Source organism: Aspergillus bombycis (genome assembly GCF_001792695.1).
Source record: "Aspergillus bombycis strain NRRL26010 chromosome Unknown contig00155, whole genome shotgun sequence".
Lineage (NCBI taxonomy): Eukaryota > Fungi > Ascomycota > Eurotiomycetes > Eurotiales > Aspergillaceae > Aspergillus > Aspergillus bombycis.
In genome coordinates this window covers 45529-64624 of record NW_019170157.1, presented here as the reverse complement: position 1 = coordinate 64624, position 19096 = coordinate 45529, and the positions used below count along the sequence as shown (strand labels likewise).

Here is a 19096-nt window from a genome sequence, read left to right as displayed (position 1 = left end):
CAAGAAATCCAGAATTCTTTCATTTTTCCAACTTCACTCCCCAGACCAAGAATGTACTGCAAATTAAAAGATAGCGAGAGATCAAGAGAAGCAAGCAACCAACAGGGACTTATAACTAGCCTACGAGGACAGGCTACAACACCATCCACCCTTCAAAGCCGCCTCACAGCAGCATCCACGATCTTCGCCGTCTCCTCAAACTTGGTAAAAGTAGGACAATGCCCCGTCTCCACCGCAAACGTCTCGACCTCTCTACCCTCCTCCCGCATCTTCTCCACAAACCACTTCTGATAGTCCATAGGCACGGTCAGATCCTCCGTGGCATAGATATACACCACGGGGATCTCCCGCCACGCACACCGTTCCGCATCCTGATACATGGCCTTCCCGTTCCAACGCTGCATAGCCGCAATGTAAGCATCGGTCTCCTCAGCCGACCGACCAGGTCCAATAATCAATGCTTTCGGGTCATGACTGGTCGTACTGCCATCCTCGGCGATATCGAACGCCAGGGGCATCAGATCCTCATGTCCGAAAAGCCTCACGATGCTCATCATGGAGGTCTTCTCCCTGACTGCGAAGGCTGACAGGAAGATGAACAGGACGACCCCGCCCGGCCGGCCCTGTTGCGTTCGGGTCTCGGCGCCTAGACCCACCAAAGCATTGGTGCCGACCAGGCCGCCGTAGGAGTGCATGAACACCACGACCTCCCGGCCGGCTTCGACGAGGCTTTCCACATAGCTGCGGACGAACTCCGTGTCGGAGTACAGGTCTGCATTGGGAGGACGGGCACCGTTCATGGAGGGCAAACGGGGAACATGGACTTTATGGCCCTTGGACCTGAGGGCGGCGGTGAATTCCGCGTAGTGGACGGGGGTGTGAAAAGCGCCGTGGAGCAGAACGATGGCGGGGCTGGAGTTGGGCATTCTGAAGGTGAAAGGGCGATACGATGGGGGAAGAGTTAGAGCGGGAGAAGGAGAGTAGCCGAAAGATTTGAATCAATTAGGACAAATGAATATTGGGGTGGAGGTTAGGGTATATGATTTTCTTTTTTTTTATATATATATATATGTATATATGTTGTCTAGGGAAGGGGAATGGGGTACGTTATTGTTTCTGGCGAGGCTCTGGTCTAGTGAGAAAGAAAGCTAACACACCGTTAGCTCATCTACCAAGATTATCGTGCTGGTTGATTCCTGGTAACATTTATTTGGAGGTGGGGCGGAATCTGCCAGGATGAGGTGAGATTCTTGGAGTAGGGAAGGATCACTCCCCAGTCCCAGTTCTATGTCCTTGGCTCCCTTTGAAATCCCTTTAGCTGCGGCTATGGACCTAGAAACCATTGGATTGCAATCCCTCAGAGGCTCGTTCTCTCTCAACTTTCGTCCCACTAGGTCGTCGAGAGACACTGTGTTGGGGGTTACTACTGTTCATGAAAAGAAGCTTCTATACTGGTGGGTACTACGGAGTACTCCGTACGGAGTCGCATATTGAATCCACTAATCACCCACGCTCGCGATTTGGGTACATAATCTACATCTCAGTTCGACAAACGCTCCAGATCATGGTATTGGGGGCCCTCAGGATAGATACACTTCTACGAGGCATCTTACCCCCTACTTCGAGATCAATCACCGACCAAAAAGCGGCCCTGAGCTAGTCCTGCTCTAGCAAGGGGAAGTCACTGGAACTGAAGTTTCCCCAGAGAAACAGTTCGCTAGACGGTTAGTGTTGTCAGCCTTTCTTAGAAAAGAAACCGAGTTGAGCAGAGATTGTCCATTTCAATGAACGTATCCGGACTATGAATCGGCTCTCTTCCTTTCGTCGATTCCTTGGACAGCAGTCCGGCCCACGAGTACCCCGGCCTTAGGTTACATAGAGGGTACGTCGAGCTGTCCATGTCGATGAGAGCATTGGCTGTTCCGTGGAGTGACCTTGTTTGCCGATATCTAGTGGGATAGGGATGAAGAGCGTGATCGAGACAGCGTTCGGATTAAATCACGAAAACAAATGTTCCAAGATTCTCAATTCATTATGAAGAATAGACCTCTATGAAGAGATATTCAAATGTTGGATGCTTCTTGAACCAACGGCCGAGGGATCTTCCCGAGCGGTTACAAACTACATCGTACACCGTACTAGTAGTAACAACTGCCCGGCGGGGGTCGGTAATTCCAAGGTTAGCGGGCGATCTACCGGGCCAGCCGGGGGACGCTAACCTTATACTAGAGCATAGGCGACCCTACCATAGATGCCTTGCGATGTAGGTGTAATCTTTGTTCTGTGTTTGTAGATTTCTTTGTCCAGCCCGGTGCTCAAGACAAGAATTGCCCTGTGTCTATCTACTCGATCAATTTTTGTTATTTTGTATTTTTCATACCATTCTATTTCTTTTCTAGACCAGTTGGGAGTTGTATAAATGCATTGTACTCTACGGAGCCAGTACTCTATTATTCTTTCTCTTGGACGATTTAATGCTTCAGCCTTCTAGATTCGGCGCAAGATCATGGAAAATCAACAGATCCTACTATATCTCAAGATACGAGCCATACTCGGTCTAATAGAACACCGAAGAAAGCTAGACTAAGAAAAGCAGATGGACGACAGGAACAGAAGTGTCACTCCTCTAGAGTAAGCGTTCCATTGAAGCTACCTCCCTCACGCTACCTCTCTATCTATTTAGCCCGGCTCAGTAATCTGTTCAGGGCATGCGGGGATCTATTCAAGGAGTACAAAGCGGCGAGAAATAGGCTAGACGCGAGGACCGAAAACAGAAAAGGAAAGACAACAATGCCTAAAGAAACTCGGTATATATATATGCAATGCCAACCGGTCACATCACAGTTCGTCCTTGCGGCCCGAGGCTGGATGGACGTCTTCCTCTCCTCCTGGGCACACGGCAGGGGTGTTGACCAGCATTGAGTAGACGCATTTCTCGTCTTCAGCAATCTTCAGGATCTCATTCTCCTCCCCACACTGCAAGACGACCCTCGTGGACCGAGCAGGACCGTTCCAGCACGTCTGTCCCTTGGCGTACTCAAGAGATATCCTCTCCTCGGGAACAATCTCACCGGACTCGTTGAGCTCATCAATGGTGACCGATCCAATGCGAACGAAGTTGCCCATGCGTGCCGTAGATCCGCCCTTCTTCGGGATCTGTTTAGTCTGATCCAAGAAGCAGTGTTCGTATGTGTACTCTCCGGCATCCTTTTGGATGCAGACACCCTTAAGAGCACGGAAAATAGATCCCACACCGTAGTCCGTATCGAGATCCTCCTTGTGATCCTTTACCTGGTTCTTCAAATCTTCGATGGACTTGCGGACTGCATTGACGGCGTCACGGGCCTCAGTCACTGCCTTGGACTCAGAAGCGGAGCCCTCGTCTTTCGTAGGTAGGACGCCGTTCTTCTCGAGGAAACTACGGATGGAGAGAACCTTGTCCTCAATGAAGTTCACAAGAGAGGGAGGCAGGTAGGCGGCCAGCTGGTAGACTAGATCACAGTTAATCTCCAAATTTGGACCTCTATACCCAAAACACATACCAAGATTAGCTTCACATCCATCCTCTTCATTCTCCCATTGCTCCCAGTTGACGCCAGACTTGTCGTCATCAGGCTTGGCAATCTCATCCAGATCACGGTCACGAGCAGCGTTCTCCAGGCCTTCAGAGGTACCTCTAGCAGCATATTCCTCCCAGCTGCGCACAGCGCGCTTGACACCCTCGTCGTTAAAGTTGGGATTGTATTCGACTTTGAACTTGGAGAGGATTTCCTCAAGTTCCTTGACACGAGAGCGAGTCTCATCCCTCTCCTTACGGACCTCAGCCAACGTGGTTCTGAGTTCCTCAACTCGGCCCTTGGCAACCTGGGCAAGCACATTGACCTTGCCCGCCTTCTTACCTGTTACCACCTTGCTCCGCTCTTGCTTCTCGATCTCCTCCAGATCAGCCTCCAAATCCTTGAGCTTGATTTCCTGGCCCTGGATCTGAACCTCCAGTCCGTTAATGCTCTCCTCAACCTCCTTCTGCTGCCTTCCCGCGTCAGTAAGGAGTTCCTTTTTCTTCTTCAACGCAGTCGTCATCGACTTTTGTCTCTTCTCCTCCTTCTTGCGCCACTCCTTTCCAATCTCCTTGCACTTGTCCTCGCACTTGGTGCCTCCGACACGGGCCCACTCGTCACTTCCATCACAGCATAGATCATAGTCACAGATCCCATCATTGACCCGCTGGAAGGGTACATAGGAAGGCTTGTGGCCCTTATTCTTGCAGTAGAACCCGGGCAGAGATAGTGTCAGGTCGAGGTCGTTATTCCCAGGACGGTCAGCGACCGTCAACGGCGAATTGTTGGATAGATGGGCACAAGCCGAAGTGCCGGGCTCATCACTACCATCCGGACAATCACAATAGTCGTCATTGACGGCGGAAAAGGGGACCTTAATAGCCGGGTGCGAGATGCAGGTGAACGTGTCGGTGTCCTTGTAGAACTTCGCGACTAGTCAAACAACAACACTGCCATGTTAGCCCCGTCTGCACCAGTATAACCCAGCAAAACACAGCAAAAGTCACAACAATCAACCCCAGACCAGGCGCCACCAAGGCCCAAACAACATTGCCAATCCAAACAACACTTCCACACACACAAGTAAACAAGAGAAGAACATCCACTCACATTCGGGCCCAACACCCCGAGGACGTGCGGAGCCGTCGTTACTCGCCGCAACAACGGCGGTCGAGCATGCTGCCAAGCTCACGAAGAACAGCGATCCCTGAGGCAGTATCATGATGGGAGCATTGAGCTTCTTCTCGCGCCAATGCGGGTGTACCGAACAAACGTCGTATACAAATGCGGAGAGAGCTTCTGGCCACCTTTAGCTCGTATGCAATTCTAGACTAAACTAAATCTGGGGGGGCCGGACCCTCTCTTAGTCAGCCGCCGTTATCAAGGCGGCGAAATTGCCGATAACTAGAAGTTCGCTTTACTTTACTCGCGGCCACATTTCAAGATTTTTAATATTTATTTCTATACTAAACCCGTGAAGAAAGATGGGTAATGACGGTGGAAGGTGAGTATACCGTCCCGTTTATCTAAGCATATGCAGGAGGGAAATCTAACGGTTTGATCACAGTATCCCCACCCGCCGCGAGCTCGTCCGCGAAGCCGCGCGCGCCCCCAGCACAGCTCAAGTCAAGGAAGCCCAGCGAGAACTCCAAGAGCACTACTGGACGACATGTCCGCTGTCACACAAGCCATTAATGCGTCCGATAGTGGCTGACTGCGTCGGGAACATGTATAACAAAGACGCGATTCTCAAATTCCTCCTTCCCGGCGAAGAGACCGAAGGAATCAGTTCAAAGGCCGATTGCGAAGAGGTCCTCTGCGGACGGGTGAAGGGACTCCGGGACGTAGTCGAGCTGAAATTCGAGATTGACACCGAACAAAGCCAACCGCCCTCGACTAAGCTCGACAAGCAAGAGGGTTGGATCTGCCCGGTCACTGCTAAGCAGCTCGGGCCAAATGTCAAGGCCGTCTATCTTGTGCCCTGCGGGCATGTGTTCTCTGAGGAGGCGGTGCGCCAGCTGAAGGGCGATAAGTGTCTGCAGTGCAATGAGTCGTACACAGAGGAGAGTGTCATTCCTATTTTACCGACGAAAAGTGAGGATAAGCAGCAGCTGGTGGCGCGGGCGCAGAAATTGGCTGAGCAAGGGTTGACACATTCGCTGAAGAAGGCACCTGGGTCGAAGAAGCGCAAGAAGCAGGCTAATGGGGATTCTGCTGAGACGGAAGGTGCGAGTCGCAGCAATACGTCTACTCCAAAGCCTCGTGCGTCGGATGGCATTAAGCATGCGGCGACGGCGATGCTAACTGCCCGGGTCCTGGAGGAGGAGAATGAAAAGAAGAAGCGGCGGAAGATGATGGGTCTGAATGAGAATCTGGATAGTCTGTTTACGAAGGACTCCAAAGACGGCAAAATGAATAACACCGATTTTATGACCAGGGGCTTTACTCTTCCTGCCGGCTCGAGGAAGTGATTGGTTTTAGCGCAATTGTCTCAACGGCGTACGGATTTGCTTGGGCTGCTTATATCGGCTACTGGACCGGTTAATGTTGATATTTCTTACATTTTTAGGATAGATGAGAATTGTACATGTATCGTTACATTGGTAACATAAGATAAACTAGGGTTTTCATTTCTATAGTACAAAATATCCTGCAATTAACATGCTACAAGAACGGTGACTAAACAATGGGCTCATGTCGTTCAGCAACCTACTCAATAAGCCCTCTGGAACGAAGCTCAGCCTCGATGACCTTCTTCCGGCCCAACTCCTCGTCCCTGTCCATTGGCTTCTGCTTCTTGGCAAAGACCTTGACGTTGGGCAGGTTGTGGAGACCTTGGCTGTTGGCCAGGTAATCTGCCAGCTTCTTAGGCTTGGGGTTAAGAGCCGAGTGGACGTACTCAACTACCTGTCCGACGTTGGCAACCGAGTGAACGACAGGATCCGGGAGGTAGTGGCCGCTCAGCTGGGAGAACCGCTTCAGGAACTATAGCATGGCTGAGTTAACGACCGCGCAACGCAACTAATTAGAATAGACGGAGGCACTTACAGCGAACTTCGTAGCAGGGTCGTCCAATGGGAGAGACAGGAAACCCTTGTCCCGAACATCAGCGTATCCGAAGAAGGGAACATTCGAGTCATTCGCCTCCAGCACGAGGTCTTCCCACTTTGACTCTTCAACGGCCTCCTCGACCTCCGCGGTCTCCTCTGCAACGGCAGGCTCAGGCTGACCGCCGATCTGTTCGAAGATATAAACGAGTGCTTTTTCGGCTTCCTTACTAGGATAGACCACGGCCTGGCCCCACTGGCCGGGCTGGATCTTGCACTTCCAGAGCATCTTGAAAACCGATTTATCGTGCTCGACGACATCGCAGACCTTTGACAAAGGCTTGTTCAATGTGTGCATCAGGCAAACTTCGACTGCTGCTTGGTGGGCGGCTAGGGACAGATGACCCTTCTTGGTGACTTTCTTTTTGAGCATAAACCTATATGTCAGTTAGTCAGAATCTGTCTCTATTCCGTCCCATTGACCGGCATAAACAGCTTGACTCAGGCATGACCCCGGAGTCCGCGAAATGACAGAGAAACGTACGATTCATATCCGTCGGCCCCAGAAGGAGGTAAGTCGGACCACCTGCCCAAGTGGCCCACACGTGGAAGTCCCTCCCATGTGGTTGCAGGCTCATATGCCTCAGCGGCAGCGAGCTCCGCTTCATTCTCGACCTGAGTTTGTTCTGAGGCCTGGGCGAGATTCTCCGGCTCCTCCTCCTGTCTGGCCGGCTGGTCTTTCCTAAATTTCCGTTCCAGAACTCCTTCTCCACCGTAGGGATCCTTCAGACCGGGCGGGTTGTCTGTACCCCAGATCTTGCGGCGCACTCGTTCGGTGATCGGGGTTGCGTTGGACGCATTGCGCAGGAATTGCCGGGCGACTAATGGGCGTGGGCGTGCTTCTTGTCTGCAAACTGAGCAGACGTAGAGGGTCCGAGAGCCCTGGAGGGACGATACCTCCAGGTTTAACAACCGCAATGAGGGACGCATGGCTGCGGTGTGACACGAATTGCGGACTTCAGCCAACTTTCGAAAAGTTTCAGGATTCCCGTTCGGAGGTTCTTCCAAGCACTCGGTCACGTGAATCGTAGTCCGGGGCTTGGCATTTCATGGCTGGCATTCTAATTTAGAAAATATTACACAAAAATGGAGATGTAAAAGTATAGATAGTATGGAATACGTAGGGTCTGGGTGAAGGTATTTTTTACATAAGCTTTTGAAATTCTCAATTTATATGTACATGCATATACGCTCGCTCATAGGATATTAAAGTCGGCCATTAATCTTTACAAGTCTACTCCCGAACAAACATACCAGCCATTCCCATACCCGTTCCAATGCACATGCTGACAACACCGACTTCCTGGCCGGTACGCTCCAGCTCGGGCAGGAGAGTGGCGAGCTGTCTAGCTCCAGTCGCACCGAGCGGGTGGCCGATGGCAATAGCACCACCCTTAGGGTTGACCTTTGCCTCGTCAATACCCAACTTACGAATAGAGTAGAGCGCCTGGGAGGCAAAGGCCTCGTTGATCTCCCAGATGTTGACATCCGAAACGCTCATGTCGAGCTGCTGAAGGAGCTTGGGAATGGCAACAGCAGGTCCAACGCCCATCTCATCGGGAGCACAACCAGCAACGGCGGTGCCGACCCAGCGGCCCTTGATGGAGGAGGTCAGTCCGAGTTCGGTCGCGGTGGAACGGCGCATGAGCAGTGCAGCGGCAGCACCGTCGCTGACCTGCGAGCTGTTTCCGGCGGTGCTGGCGCCAGTCGGAGAAAAGGCTGGCTTCAGACTGGCCATCTTCTCGACGGAGATGTTGGGGCGGACCCCGTCATCCTTGGTGACGGTAACCTCCTTCGGGGGCGCATCGGGGTTTTCAGGGTCAAAGGAGAGGGTCTTCACAGGCACGATTTCAGAGTCGAACAGACCAGCGTTCTGCGCAGCAGTAGCCTTCTTGTGCGACGCAGCGGCGAATACATCCTGATCCTCCCTTGAGATGCCGTAACGAGAAGCAACGTTCTCGGAGGTGATACCCATCGGCATAATGCAATCCCGAGAGTCCTTCGACGGCGACTCCTTAAGCTCGGGCCAGAGCACGGTGGGGATAGCGCGAGATCCGTAATTCCGGGTCATAGACTCCATTCCGCCACCGACACCAATGTTGAGGGCGCCTGCCCGGATTCCGTTGCCGATCGCGGAAATAGCGGCGAGACCGGACGAACATTGTCTGTTGATTGTATGGAATGGAACGGTGTGAGGGAAGCCAGCGTGGATCTGAGCCATACGGCCAGCCTTCGCACCGCCGAGCTCTTGGAGAACGGAGCCGATTGCGACTTCCTCGATCAGGGCTGGGTCGAGTTTTGGGTTCGCTTCGAGGGTAGCCTTAAGAACATTGGCGAGGAGCTCTTCGGGGTACGCATCTTTGAAGCCGCCTTTCTTCGCGCGAGTCACAGGGGTACGCAGTGAGGAAAGGATCACAATGTCATTGGGGGACTTCTGGAGGACCTGGCGGAGGCCCCGGGGAATTGGAGATGCCATCTTGATAGACTGTAGTAGATGTCAACGCGCACAAAAGGCTGGATTCCGGGGAAAGAAGAGATAGCAGAACATTTATCTTAAGAAGGATCGGTTGCCGGACAAAATTCCGGGAGCGGGCCCTCTGAAAGTGGACATGGCCCTTGAGAGCTTGCCATCCAAACTGCCGGCAATGAAGATCGGGTAAGGCTTCTGCCGCCGAGGTTGGGGAAACAAAGTGTGGAGATCCGATCTTATCATTTGGAGTCGGCCACCACCTTAATGCTACGAGGAGTAATTGGAATCTCCCTCGTAGCACGGCCACTGTCGACGCTGTCTGGTCACTCGCTAGTCCTTAGTATCTTCGTGAGCAGCAAAGTGCTCACGAACTTGGCCAAAACCTGATGACACACACGGAGTCTCGGTAGTTGATCGAGAGAATGCTCTCGATTCCGGACGTCGGATAGAGTCGCTTATGTCAGCTGCATCGGAACGATTTGTCGGAAGATGGGTATTCCACTAGACTACGTTGGCCTCTGATTTACTCAGAACTCCGCGCACACCCGGACTTCATGCTTTTCTCCATTTGAAATAAACCTTCGCTATACACAGGGCCCATTGCCACCTTAATAGTGATTTGGACAAAAGTCAACCCCACCTTCCTCAACGCCTTGAAAACGACATCATGTATAACGGATCTCATTACCCACTCGATAACTCCTTTCCAATCCTGGTATCAACAAAGGTAATAATGTACAGGTGATATTGGTCATGACAATTGCGGTGAATAGTAGAGCCATATCAGGCACGGATGATATGACTATAGTGGCCGGGCACCTTGCACCGGCACTTTTCACAGTCGGCTCGAAACCCCATTGAGATGGTGATTTTCTTCTTGTTTGACACACTCTTTGGCTTGGATTCCGATAGCGTATCTTTCGCACTTTCCATTAACGAGGGTATGGCCTCTTGCATGTTGGGCGAGCTCCGCTCCGTCCCTATCCATGTGGAGGGAGAGAATGAGGCAGGGCGAGACGGGTTGTAGGCCATATCCACGTCACTCGCAGTGTCTTTGATGCTGGCCATCGCATCTTCACCGTCACTGATTGGACTGGGGAGGCGCTGAATATCAAAGCAAGGTGGGGTTGCGCCGTGAGAACGTGTAGACAACGTAGAATCATGATCGCTCGTCGTTGGGGGGAAATATCCATACGTGGACGTTGCCGCATGCCGCTCACTGATGGTCAGATACTGATTAACTAGGCTGTGGGGGATTGGCGATGGTTGAATATCCTCATTGCCGCGTGCACTGGGTGGCCATGGGTACTGGGCGCGATCACCGCTCGGCGGCAGCATGTCTCTATCGTGATCTATATCCATTGCTGTATTGGAAGCGTGACAATGGGCTGCCTGGTGGGGCAGCTCCCCCTTACTATGAGTCAAGCTGGCACGCACGTGCTTTCTATGTCGGTCATTACCATCGTCATCATCCGAGGATTCCACAGGTGTCAATGTAGATAAACCGAACTCCGCAATAGCTTGGTTCGCTTCTGTAAAGGTGGGCTTCTGAGAGCAGTGTGAGGATGTGCGGAGAGCTAAAGAACGGTGTTTCTATATGCCCAACTGTCAGCAGCAGGGCCATGGAAGCGAGAGAACAAGGGTTGCCGGGTAAACAAACCTTTCTCTCGGGGATAGCGCTACTTTCAAAATCGGCAAGCTCCTCATGGCCCCTTGGACGTTTGGACGAGATACCGAACATATCCCTTTAGCAGTCCAGTTCCGTGGTAGGTGAGAGAAGGTGAAGGTATTGACCGCGGTGAATGCAAGACCATTCAGCTCCGAGGGCCGAAGACAAAAGGTGATAGCTACCCCAAAGAGACTCTAACGAAGAGAGTCTCCAAAAGCAACGGCGGTATTGTTCAAAAAAGAGAGGTTACTGTATCATACCCAATAACTCACTAAGTGGCAGGGTAAATCACCCGCGGGAAAGATAGATACTAGGAAGTGGAGGGTGAGAACGGATGCAGTCTGGCGATATCTCAGTTACACCTGCATCGGACCCGACCGTTTAGCGTTGGACGGGTAGCCCCCAATTAGGGAAAGCGGCCCACCCCATATTTTAGTCGCCTTGATTATCCTCAGTTAATGACCACGTCCTAGTGGGGGGAACAACATGTGGAGTGCTTGAGTATCACCTTCATTGTTATTTGCTGTAAACATTGGTTTGCATTTTCTCTTCCTCCTGGTGGAACTTGTGAGATATGATTCCGCAATCCCAGGGCAATCATTCTACAGACAATGCAAGGGGCTGCTGGCTTTTTCTTTACTCCGACTTACTTTTGAAGACAATACTAGTACATATATATCCAACGTGCATGCACGATTCAATGATACCAATGGGGACGCTTACCCAACGGGGTTACCGGGAAGTCAGGCATCCAATAAGTACGGGTGGCTGAACCAGCTTGTTAATCCTGGGGTTTTGATTAGTCTCGAACCTCGTATACTAGTAGTATGTGTACAGGGCTGCAATGAACGTAGATTGTTCATTCTGCGGTGTACCCCCCGAAGTAGTCTTTGGTATGTACTATGAGTGAAACTTGGGCTAGTATAAAGGAATCCAGCGGTGTAGAAGTATTATCTTCCGCTATGACCAGCGTACTTTGCATAGGTGTGCAATACATTTAGTCGGTGCCATTTTATTAGAGATATATTTATGTATATGTACCGAATCGCTTAGCGAGCTGACGTTCGGGGAAACTACTAGTAGATTAGTTCCGATGAGCAAGGCTAGGAGAATGACTCCCACCTGTAACACCAACCATGTCAGATAGAAAGGGATCTGTGTTGTTCTAAGCGATTGGTCAAGTGGTACTTCGCTTGGGGAACGTATCTGGCCCTAGCTGAGTGTAGGTAGACGCATCATAAACTGTGGATGTCATTCGGAAGTGACGGAGGGTTGGGCCAATTGCGGGCATTGAAGAGAAGAACTTGGGTATACGGAGTATTGTATACTAGTAGTATCTACTCTACTAGCACTAGTACCCGAGAGGCCAAAAGGATATCCATGGACATTCGTCGTGAGATGTAAGTATATCTGACTGTATTGGCGCACTCTGGTACAAAACCGTATATACAACCTATTTCAGGCATACTACTCGGGCTACTAGTACCTAGTTGGCAGGTCCCAGTGGTTCTGGCAGACCAAAAAACGGGTGTGGGCGTATTTGGTATTTATCAGACCGACCGGACTGGCCGGTATTGCAAGGCTGTGAGTGGTCAACCTAAAAATTTTCCGTGTGTGAATCATTCGCGGCCCCACTCGGTACGCAATTTTACTATTCAAGGCGATCGATCACCATACGTTGTCGATTTTGATCGCAACTTCTGCATGCAATTGACCTTCTCACTATCACTCGTCTCCGGAGTACTCTGAACTACTATAAAGGATCTGCCAATCCTACTCATTCCTTAGTCGGTTGTTGCCTTTCTCCTATCCTGTCAACTGCTACCGTACTCCAACTTTCCTCCCCCCCCTCTTCTATTCTTCAGATTTCCTCCCCGCTACATACACAATGCCCCTCGTTAACACAGCGGAGTTCAATGAGGACACTCGTGGTAAGTAATCACTCCTCGAAGTTCGCCTCCTCTCGAATGGTATGATTCTTATCTCGACCAGTCCTTGGATACGATCCTTTACTGTCCCCTCAGTACCTTCAGTCCGAGATCCCAGCTGTGAGTCACCCCACTTCCCTGCCGAGGCACACACACACACACACACACGCACACACACACACCTTCTACTAGGGCAGAAGACATTTCTTGCCCGGGGAAGGTCGATGGCACGATTGAGAGATTTTTCAGGCTAATAACAATGCGTCCAAATGTAGCCTGCAGAAGCCACTGCCACCGTCCGCTCGGGCCGTAACCAAGCTGTTGAGATTATTGAGCAGCGCGATGACCGTCTGCTGGTGATGGTCGGCCCCTGCTCCATCCATGACCCTGCCACTGCTCTGGAATATGCCACCCGTCTCAAGGAGCTCGCCACAAAGCTCTCCTCCGACCTTTGTATCATCATGCGCGCCTACCTGGAGAAGCCCCGCACCACAGTCGGATGGAAGGGTCTGATTAACGACCCGGATATTGACGAATCCTACAACATCAACAAGGGTCTGCGTATCTCACGTAAGCTCTACGCCGATCTGACCAGCATGGGCATTCCTATTGCCAGTGAGATGCTTGATACCATTTCTCCCCAGTACCTTGCGGATCTCATCTCACTCGGTGCCATCGGTGCCCGTACGACCGAGTCCCAATTGCACCGTGAGCTGGCCTCCGGTCTGAGTTTCCCCATTGGCTACAAGAACGGTACTGATGGCAACCTTACTGTTGCCATTGACGCTATTGGTGCTGCCGCTCACCCACACCGTTTCCTCGGTGTCACCAAGCAGGGTCTCGCGGCCATCACCAAGACCTCGGGTAACGAGCACGGTTTCGTGATCATGCGTGGAGGCAGCAAGGGTACCAACTACGATCGGGAGAGCATCCGCCAGGCTCGCGAAGCCCTGCGCGGCAAGAAGCAGCGTGAGGTGCTCATGGTCGACTGCTCCCACGGTAACTCCAACAAGAACCACCGCAACCAGCCTGTGGTGGCCAAGGAAGTCGCCGACCAGATGCGTGAGGGCCAGGACGCTATTGTCGGTGTCATGATCGAGTCCAACATCCATGAAGGCAACCAGAAGGTCCCCGCCGAGGGCCCGAAGGGCCTCAAGAAGGGTGTCAGCATCACGGATGCCTGCATTGACTGGGAGACCACCGTCACCGTGTTGGAGGATCTCGCCGATGCCGTCCGCGTTAGACGTGCCGCAAAGGCATCCAGCGCTTAAATAAAATGAGTTGAGTAGTGTTGGTCAAAGAAGCATTGCATTTATTTGTCTTTGAGGACGGTTTCGTTTAAGATACCTGGGCTGTAGTGCTTTTTTTTTTCTCCTCTTTATCTTTCGGCTTGGGTGGGTTTCCGCATTTCGACGCTCTTCCTTGGATAGTCAATTCGATTGATCGGAATACAGGGAGAGATAATGGGTGTAAAAAGTTTTATCCAATTTTGTTATGTTGAATGAATCTTGATTTCGAGCGGCATCTGGAATCGTTCCTGTCCGAACAGAGACAATCATGTTGTGATCCAATCTTATTCACACTCGCACCTGTAGATTCGCACCCCATGCTCTAAGTTTTTTTTTTCATATCTTGGGCCGAAACCAATAACCAAGATAATGACGGAAAGTATATGTACACAATATGACGAGAGGACCCAGTATTACATCGGCTCAAAACACACCAAACAGACGCCAGAAGCCCAAATCGGTGGAATACAAGGAGAAGGGAAAAGAGACCAAATGCCATGCAACAGCAACACACAAAGGAAACGCGAAGGAGAAAAAGCCCAATCGGAACATCATCGAGAACGATCTCACCTCATCCGCCCATCATCAATACTTTACAAGCTCACCGCTCACATTCTTACCGTCCGGTAAGCCAACTCTTCCAGCTCTTCGACGTCTGCTTCGCCGCGGTCTCCGCATTCTCCGCCAGAGCATCCAACTGACCCGGTTGCTGCACAGCAGCAGCAGCAGCAGCAGCCTTCGCCTCCTCCGCAGCCTTCGCATTCAGCGCCTCCAGAACCCCTGGCTTGTTATTCTCCGTCGCACCTTCCACCTTCGCGGCAGCCTCCTCCGAACTCAACCCGTCAAACAAATACCGCTTGAACTTAGCCCAGGGCCGTTGCGCCTTCTCCTCCTGTTTCTTCTGTTCGTAGATCTCGCCGATCTTCTCGTTCTTGAGCAATTCCAGCTGTGCCGGTGTGGCGGTTCCGCTGGCATGCGCCGTCTTCGCATCCTGCAACGTCTTCAATTCCTTCTCGATCCACAGCGCCCGTTGACGACGGTTGTATAGCGTAAGAGACACCATCGAGTAGACCGTTAACGCTCCGCAGATACCTACACAGTGACCCATTAGCCACGTCTGTCTTACTCCACGCACAGCACCATGTGCCCTGCCCTGCCATAGCATGGCATCACTACGTAACAAAGGAACTAGAACGAGGGAAAGAAGACAAATACGAACCCGAAGCCGCAATAAGCGTATAAACCATTGTCTTATGCGCCTTGTTGGCGAACCGTCTTCCAAAATCGATCATGGTATCTACGCGCGAAGTCGACTGCGCCATCCGCGCCGCCCTAGCCTGGGCCCGCAACCGGTCGACCTTCTCCTTCGGCGTCTCCGGACGGCCACCGTTGCCGGATCCCTGCGACTGGGCGTTCGCCATGAACCCAGGGAGCTTGTAGGGGGCGGCACCGGGCTTGGAATGCGCGTAGGGGCCTGTGGCCGTGAAGCGGGTTGCGTCTGCGGCGGATCGAGACATGGCGTGATGTGTTTTGTTTTTTTTCCCCCCTTAGTCTTTTTTTGATTTTCTGGCGTATCGGCAGGAGGGGAGAGGGCGGAGGGGTGTATAGGGAAGTGGTTACGAATCGGGACACACCGAACTAGTTGAGTTGGAGCATTCAATCCGGAGTGATTGTTGGGTTGACTGCTGATGCGTGAGGATCTTCCGGGAAATTTTCATCCGTTGTTGGCCTGGCTGAAAGGAGTCTAGGCGGGAAGCGCGGGCGGCCAATCGGTGTGGAGTGATTGTACGGCGGGATCACTCGTTGCTAGTACGTAGTACTAGTACTAGTAGTTAGTATCTGACATCCTCCCATGCCTGTAACGACCGCCGTACCTTAGTTCCTGATCGATGATTGAACTAGGTTTGGTTTCCCCAGAGAGTGCAATACTCTTATACTGAGCTTAGCGAGAATCAAAGAGAGGAGAAAGGATGTCCGACAACACCCCCGATCTCTCTTCTGTCCTAGCAACCCTCTCAGCATTATCCAACCAATCCCAAGCTCAAGCTCAAGCTCAAGCTCACCTACAACAACAACACCAACCTCCATATATCTCTAACAAGAATCCTCAAAATGTCCCTGAAGACGACACAGACACCTACGAACCCTCTGAAACCATCATCCCCCTAACCCCATCCCCAAACATACCCCACCCCAAACCCCAACCCCATCCCCAGCATCAAAAACCCACCTTGCACCTCCCCGACACCTCCACAATCACAGCCTGGCCCCCTGCGTTAAAAAGTATCATGCGGACCCTCTCTACTAACGAGGATCTGCAGCGGAAGATCCGCTTCCTGATCCAGCGCCAGCATGATCATGAACGCCAGTGGTGGGCGGGGAGGGAGGCGCTGGTGCGAAAGCAGAAGGCCAGGGTGGAGAAGAAGAAGGAGTTGGATGCTGTTCTGTGAGTTTTATCTGTCTCTTATCTTTCTATTTTCCTATATATATATATTATCTATGCTGGGTGCTAATGGTTTTTGTAGACGGTCTGTGGGCGCGCCGGTTGATGAGAAGGAGATTTCGGTAGGTTTAGTTTATCTTTCCTTTTCTTTTTCTGTCGGAGATGGAGAGGCGTTGTTTGATATGCTTTAACTTTACACTGCAGAAGGACTAAACGAGTACAGACAGTCGAAGAAGACCGCGCGGAGTTGACCAACTACGATGGGAAGGTCTACAAGGCGTCGAAGCAGATGGCCGATGCCATGACCGGAGAGCTTCGGGCATTGCAGATCCCCTTTTTCAGTATTAAGCCGAGCCTGGTCTTCGACTCGGTCGGGTCGACTCACCTTCCTGGCATCGGGAGGGATGAACTCGCAGCGCTCCGACGGAGGATGTTGGAGTTGTTGCAGGACTTTTGTAAGGAGTGATTGGCATGTCCCCAACTGTGGGAGAAAGAGGAATACGTCATGCGCTGGATTTATGATTATGGATATGATTATGTACACCAATTGTCTCTATCCTCGCCCCCCCCCCCCCACCGGCGGCCAAACCGTCTATTCTGTTCGCCTAAGGATCATGCTCAGCTCCTGGACCTTTCAGGTCATACATATATGCAAGTAGCGAATCCCATGAGCACACAATGCGTCGACCACGCCGTGTTACAAGCCACAACAAAACAAAGCCAGATGCCCGAACCCCGAAGCCAACCCAAACGCGCAGAAACGAGGTGGAATAAATATGAGACCATAACTCCGGATAATGCAATATGAACGCCGTGTGAGGCCCGACAGACGACCAGCAACACACATATAACGACAAATGGAGGACTGTGGTATCTAAATTCCCAGTAAGGGGATTGGAAAAGCGATTATATCTCCCCAGCAATTCACGTCGATGCCTTCTCGGCCACAGCGACCGCAACTGCAACCGCAGCACCGAGAATCCCACTCTCAGAGGCGGGGTCGAGGCGGACGGAGGGACTGGGGGTCGCTTCCAAAGTGCCCTTCGAAGCATTCGTCTCCTGTAACAGCTGATTGATGTAACCCTGACAGCGATCCCGGAAGCCAGGATACTTGTTGATGACACTACCATCGCATGCAATGGTCATACTCTGGGGATGTTCACTCTCAACCACAGTCACCTCTTGCGTCTCCTTGATCGACGATGTTGCCGAGGCGGTCACTTCGGGGAACTCGGCTTCATTGCGCAAACACCACATGCTATGGATGGCCGTTGCCAGGTATCCCGCGGAGCGGTTCGAAACAATCTCACAGATACGGCGTAAGAACTTGAGGTCCTCCACGCATGGGGCACGGTGGAATGTGTGCTCCTTCTGGAGGAGAGCCGCCGATGACGAGAACGATGCGGACGTATCGGCCTCAATGGCGGCGACGATGCTCGTGTCGAACGAATAGGCATCGCGCATCGAGCGAGGGAGTTCGCCGCCAAACAAGTGTGCGGTCTCCACGGCTTCCACGATGATCAGTCGAATAATTTCGCCCAGGTAGCGCCCTGTGATCATGTATTCCAATGGCTGATAGTCGGGTCGAAGATGTGTGCGGTTGATCACATCGTCCCATCGGCTCATAGGGAGAACCTTGCCACCGAACATGCTCAGCTCGCTATTGATGATGACGTGCTTGGCGTAGTCGAACCAGCCTGCGGGTCTGGTGCCAAACTTGGTCAATCCTATCGCATGCACCGGGAAATGAATCGCCATATTGGTTCCTGTTCCCAGAATCAGGGACATGCGGGTCTTGGGGTCCACGTAGGCACGAGAAAGAAGAGTAGCAGAGCTGTCGTTTACAATGGCGCCCATTTGGAGGTTCAAACTACGTTTGTGACACGACTTGACAATCAGATCTCCCAGCTCCTGTCCCACAGTACCATTCGAACACAGAAAACCCTTGCCCATTTGAATCACCAACCCACTATTAATGGACGTTTGCTCCACTGGGAATGACCATGACAAGCCCATGGACAATGGTGCCGATTCTCGACCGTACTGTGCGCCGACCTCGGAGAGCATCGAATCTATCTTCTCCGCCATCCAGTCAAAGAATAGGGTTCCCTCCAGAAGCTTCACCTGCTCGTCGATTGGGGACGAGTTGACCCGGAGAATGTCCATGTCGCCGTTTCCGCGCAGTTCAATCAAAGCTACACGGAAGGTGGAACCACCGACATCGAGGGCCAGGAAGGTACCCTTTTCCGTTCCCAATGGCAGCGCATGGTTGTATGATGGCAACATGCTTACCGGACTCGACTGTAGACAAATTCGGAGCTGTTCACGGATCTTTTCGGACATCATGGCCATGTTCTGCATGGTCAGTGGGGCTGCGAACACATGGTCGACTTCGTCAGCAAGGTCATCGAGAGTGCGACGGCGCCAAGCTGCCCTGTGGAAGGACTTCCTCTTGCCAGAGGAATCCCGGAAGAGTGAAGGAAACAATAGCATAGCTTCTAATGCGGCGACGACGTTGGAGAAGAGCTCCTGCATCCTGTGCAGGACCTTGGTCAGGGAGGTCGACATGGTCCGTTCAAGTAGGTCGTGCAGTGACCGCCTTGTCCAAGTGGTGAAGATGAATGGTGACAAGT

General features: G+C 52.0%; 10 protein-coding genes across 10 annotated transcripts; 3 read left to right on the top strand and 7 right to left on the bottom strand.

The window, feature by feature from the left end:
- Positions 1-152: 152 nt before the first annotated feature.
- Positions 153-926, bottom strand: ABOM_010985 (alpha/beta hydrolase; the record flags this gene model as incomplete). Its single annotated transcript, XM_022538113.1, has 1 exon — positions 153-926. The coding sequence occupies one exon, from the start codon at positions 924-926 to the stop codon at positions 153-155; it is 774 nt and encodes a 257-aa protein (XP_022383896.1).
- A 1912-nt stretch (positions 927-2838) lies between these two features.
- ABOM_010984 (putative protein kinase C substrate) lies at positions 2839-4779 on the bottom strand (the record flags this gene model as incomplete). Its single annotated transcript, XM_022538112.1, has 3 exons — positions 2839-3491; positions 3543-4490; positions 4668-4779. The coding sequence occupies 3 exons, from the start codon at positions 4777-4779 to the stop codon at positions 2839-2841; spliced, it is 1713 nt and encodes a 570-aa protein (XP_022383897.1).
- A 262-nt stretch (positions 4780-5041) lies between these two features.
- ABOM_010983 (uncharacterized protein) lies at positions 5042-6028 on the top strand (the record flags this gene model as incomplete). The annotated part of the gene is made up of 2 exons (XM_022538111.1): positions 5042-5061; positions 5125-6028. The coding sequence occupies 2 exons, from the start codon at positions 5042-5044 to the stop codon at positions 6026-6028; spliced, it is 924 nt and encodes a 307-aa protein (XP_022383898.1).
- Positions 6029-6266: 238 nt separating this feature from the next.
- Positions 6267-7594, bottom strand: ABOM_010982 (mitochondrial 54S ribosomal mL50 protein; the record flags this gene model as incomplete). Its single annotated transcript, XM_022538110.1, has 3 exons — positions 6267-6542; positions 6606-7041; positions 7149-7594. 3 exons carry the CDS (start codon positions 7592-7594, stop codon positions 6267-6269), a joined length of 1158 nt encoding a protein of 385 aa, XP_022383899.1.
- A 304-nt stretch (positions 7595-7898) lies between these two features.
- On the bottom strand, positions 7899-9140 carry ABOM_010981 (thiolase family protein; the record flags this gene model as incomplete). The annotated part of the gene is made up of 1 exon (XM_022538109.1): positions 7899-9140. One exon carries the CDS (start codon positions 9138-9140, stop codon positions 7899-7901), a length of 1242 nt encoding a protein of 413 aa, XP_022383900.1.
- Positions 9141-9917: 777 nt separating this feature from the next.
- On the bottom strand, positions 9918-10875 carry ABOM_010980 (uncharacterized protein; the record flags this gene model as incomplete). Its single annotated transcript, XM_022538108.1, has 2 exons — positions 9918-10727; positions 10795-10875. 2 exons carry the CDS (start codon positions 10873-10875, stop codon positions 9918-9920), a joined length of 891 nt encoding a protein of 296 aa, XP_022383901.1.
- Positions 10876-12691: 1816 nt separating this feature from the next.
- On the top strand, positions 12692-14002 carry ABOM_010979 (3-deoxy-7-phosphoheptulonate synthase; the record flags this gene model as incomplete). The annotated part of the gene is made up of 3 exons (XM_022538107.1): positions 12692-12734; positions 12796-12851; positions 13007-14002. 3 exons carry the CDS (start codon positions 12692-12694, stop codon positions 14000-14002), a joined length of 1095 nt encoding a protein of 364 aa, XP_022383907.1.
- Positions 14003-14636: 634 nt separating this feature from the next.
- On the bottom strand, positions 14637-15537 carry ABOM_010978 (cytochrome c oxidase assembly protein COX14; the record flags this gene model as incomplete). Its single annotated transcript, XM_022538106.1, has 2 exons — positions 14637-15168; positions 15236-15537. The coding sequence occupies 2 exons, from the start codon at positions 15535-15537 to the stop codon at positions 14637-14639; spliced, it is 834 nt and encodes a 277-aa protein (XP_022383906.1).
- A 453-nt stretch (positions 15538-15990) lies between these two features.
- On the top strand, positions 15991-16929 carry ABOM_010977 (uncharacterized protein; the record flags this gene model as incomplete). Its single annotated transcript, XM_022538105.1, has 3 exons — positions 15991-16466; positions 16546-16585; positions 16687-16929. The coding sequence occupies 3 exons, from the start codon at positions 15991-15993 to the stop codon at positions 16927-16929; spliced, it is 759 nt and encodes a 252-aa protein (XP_022383905.1).
- A 458-nt stretch (positions 16930-17387) lies between these two features.
- ABOM_010976 (putative hexokinase) lies at positions 17388-19031 on the bottom strand (the record flags this gene model as incomplete). The annotated part of the gene is made up of 1 exon (XM_022538104.1): positions 17388-19031. The coding sequence occupies one exon, from the start codon at positions 19029-19031 to the stop codon at positions 17388-17390; it is 1644 nt and encodes a 547-aa protein (XP_022383912.1).
- Positions 19032-19096: the final 65 nt, after the last annotated feature.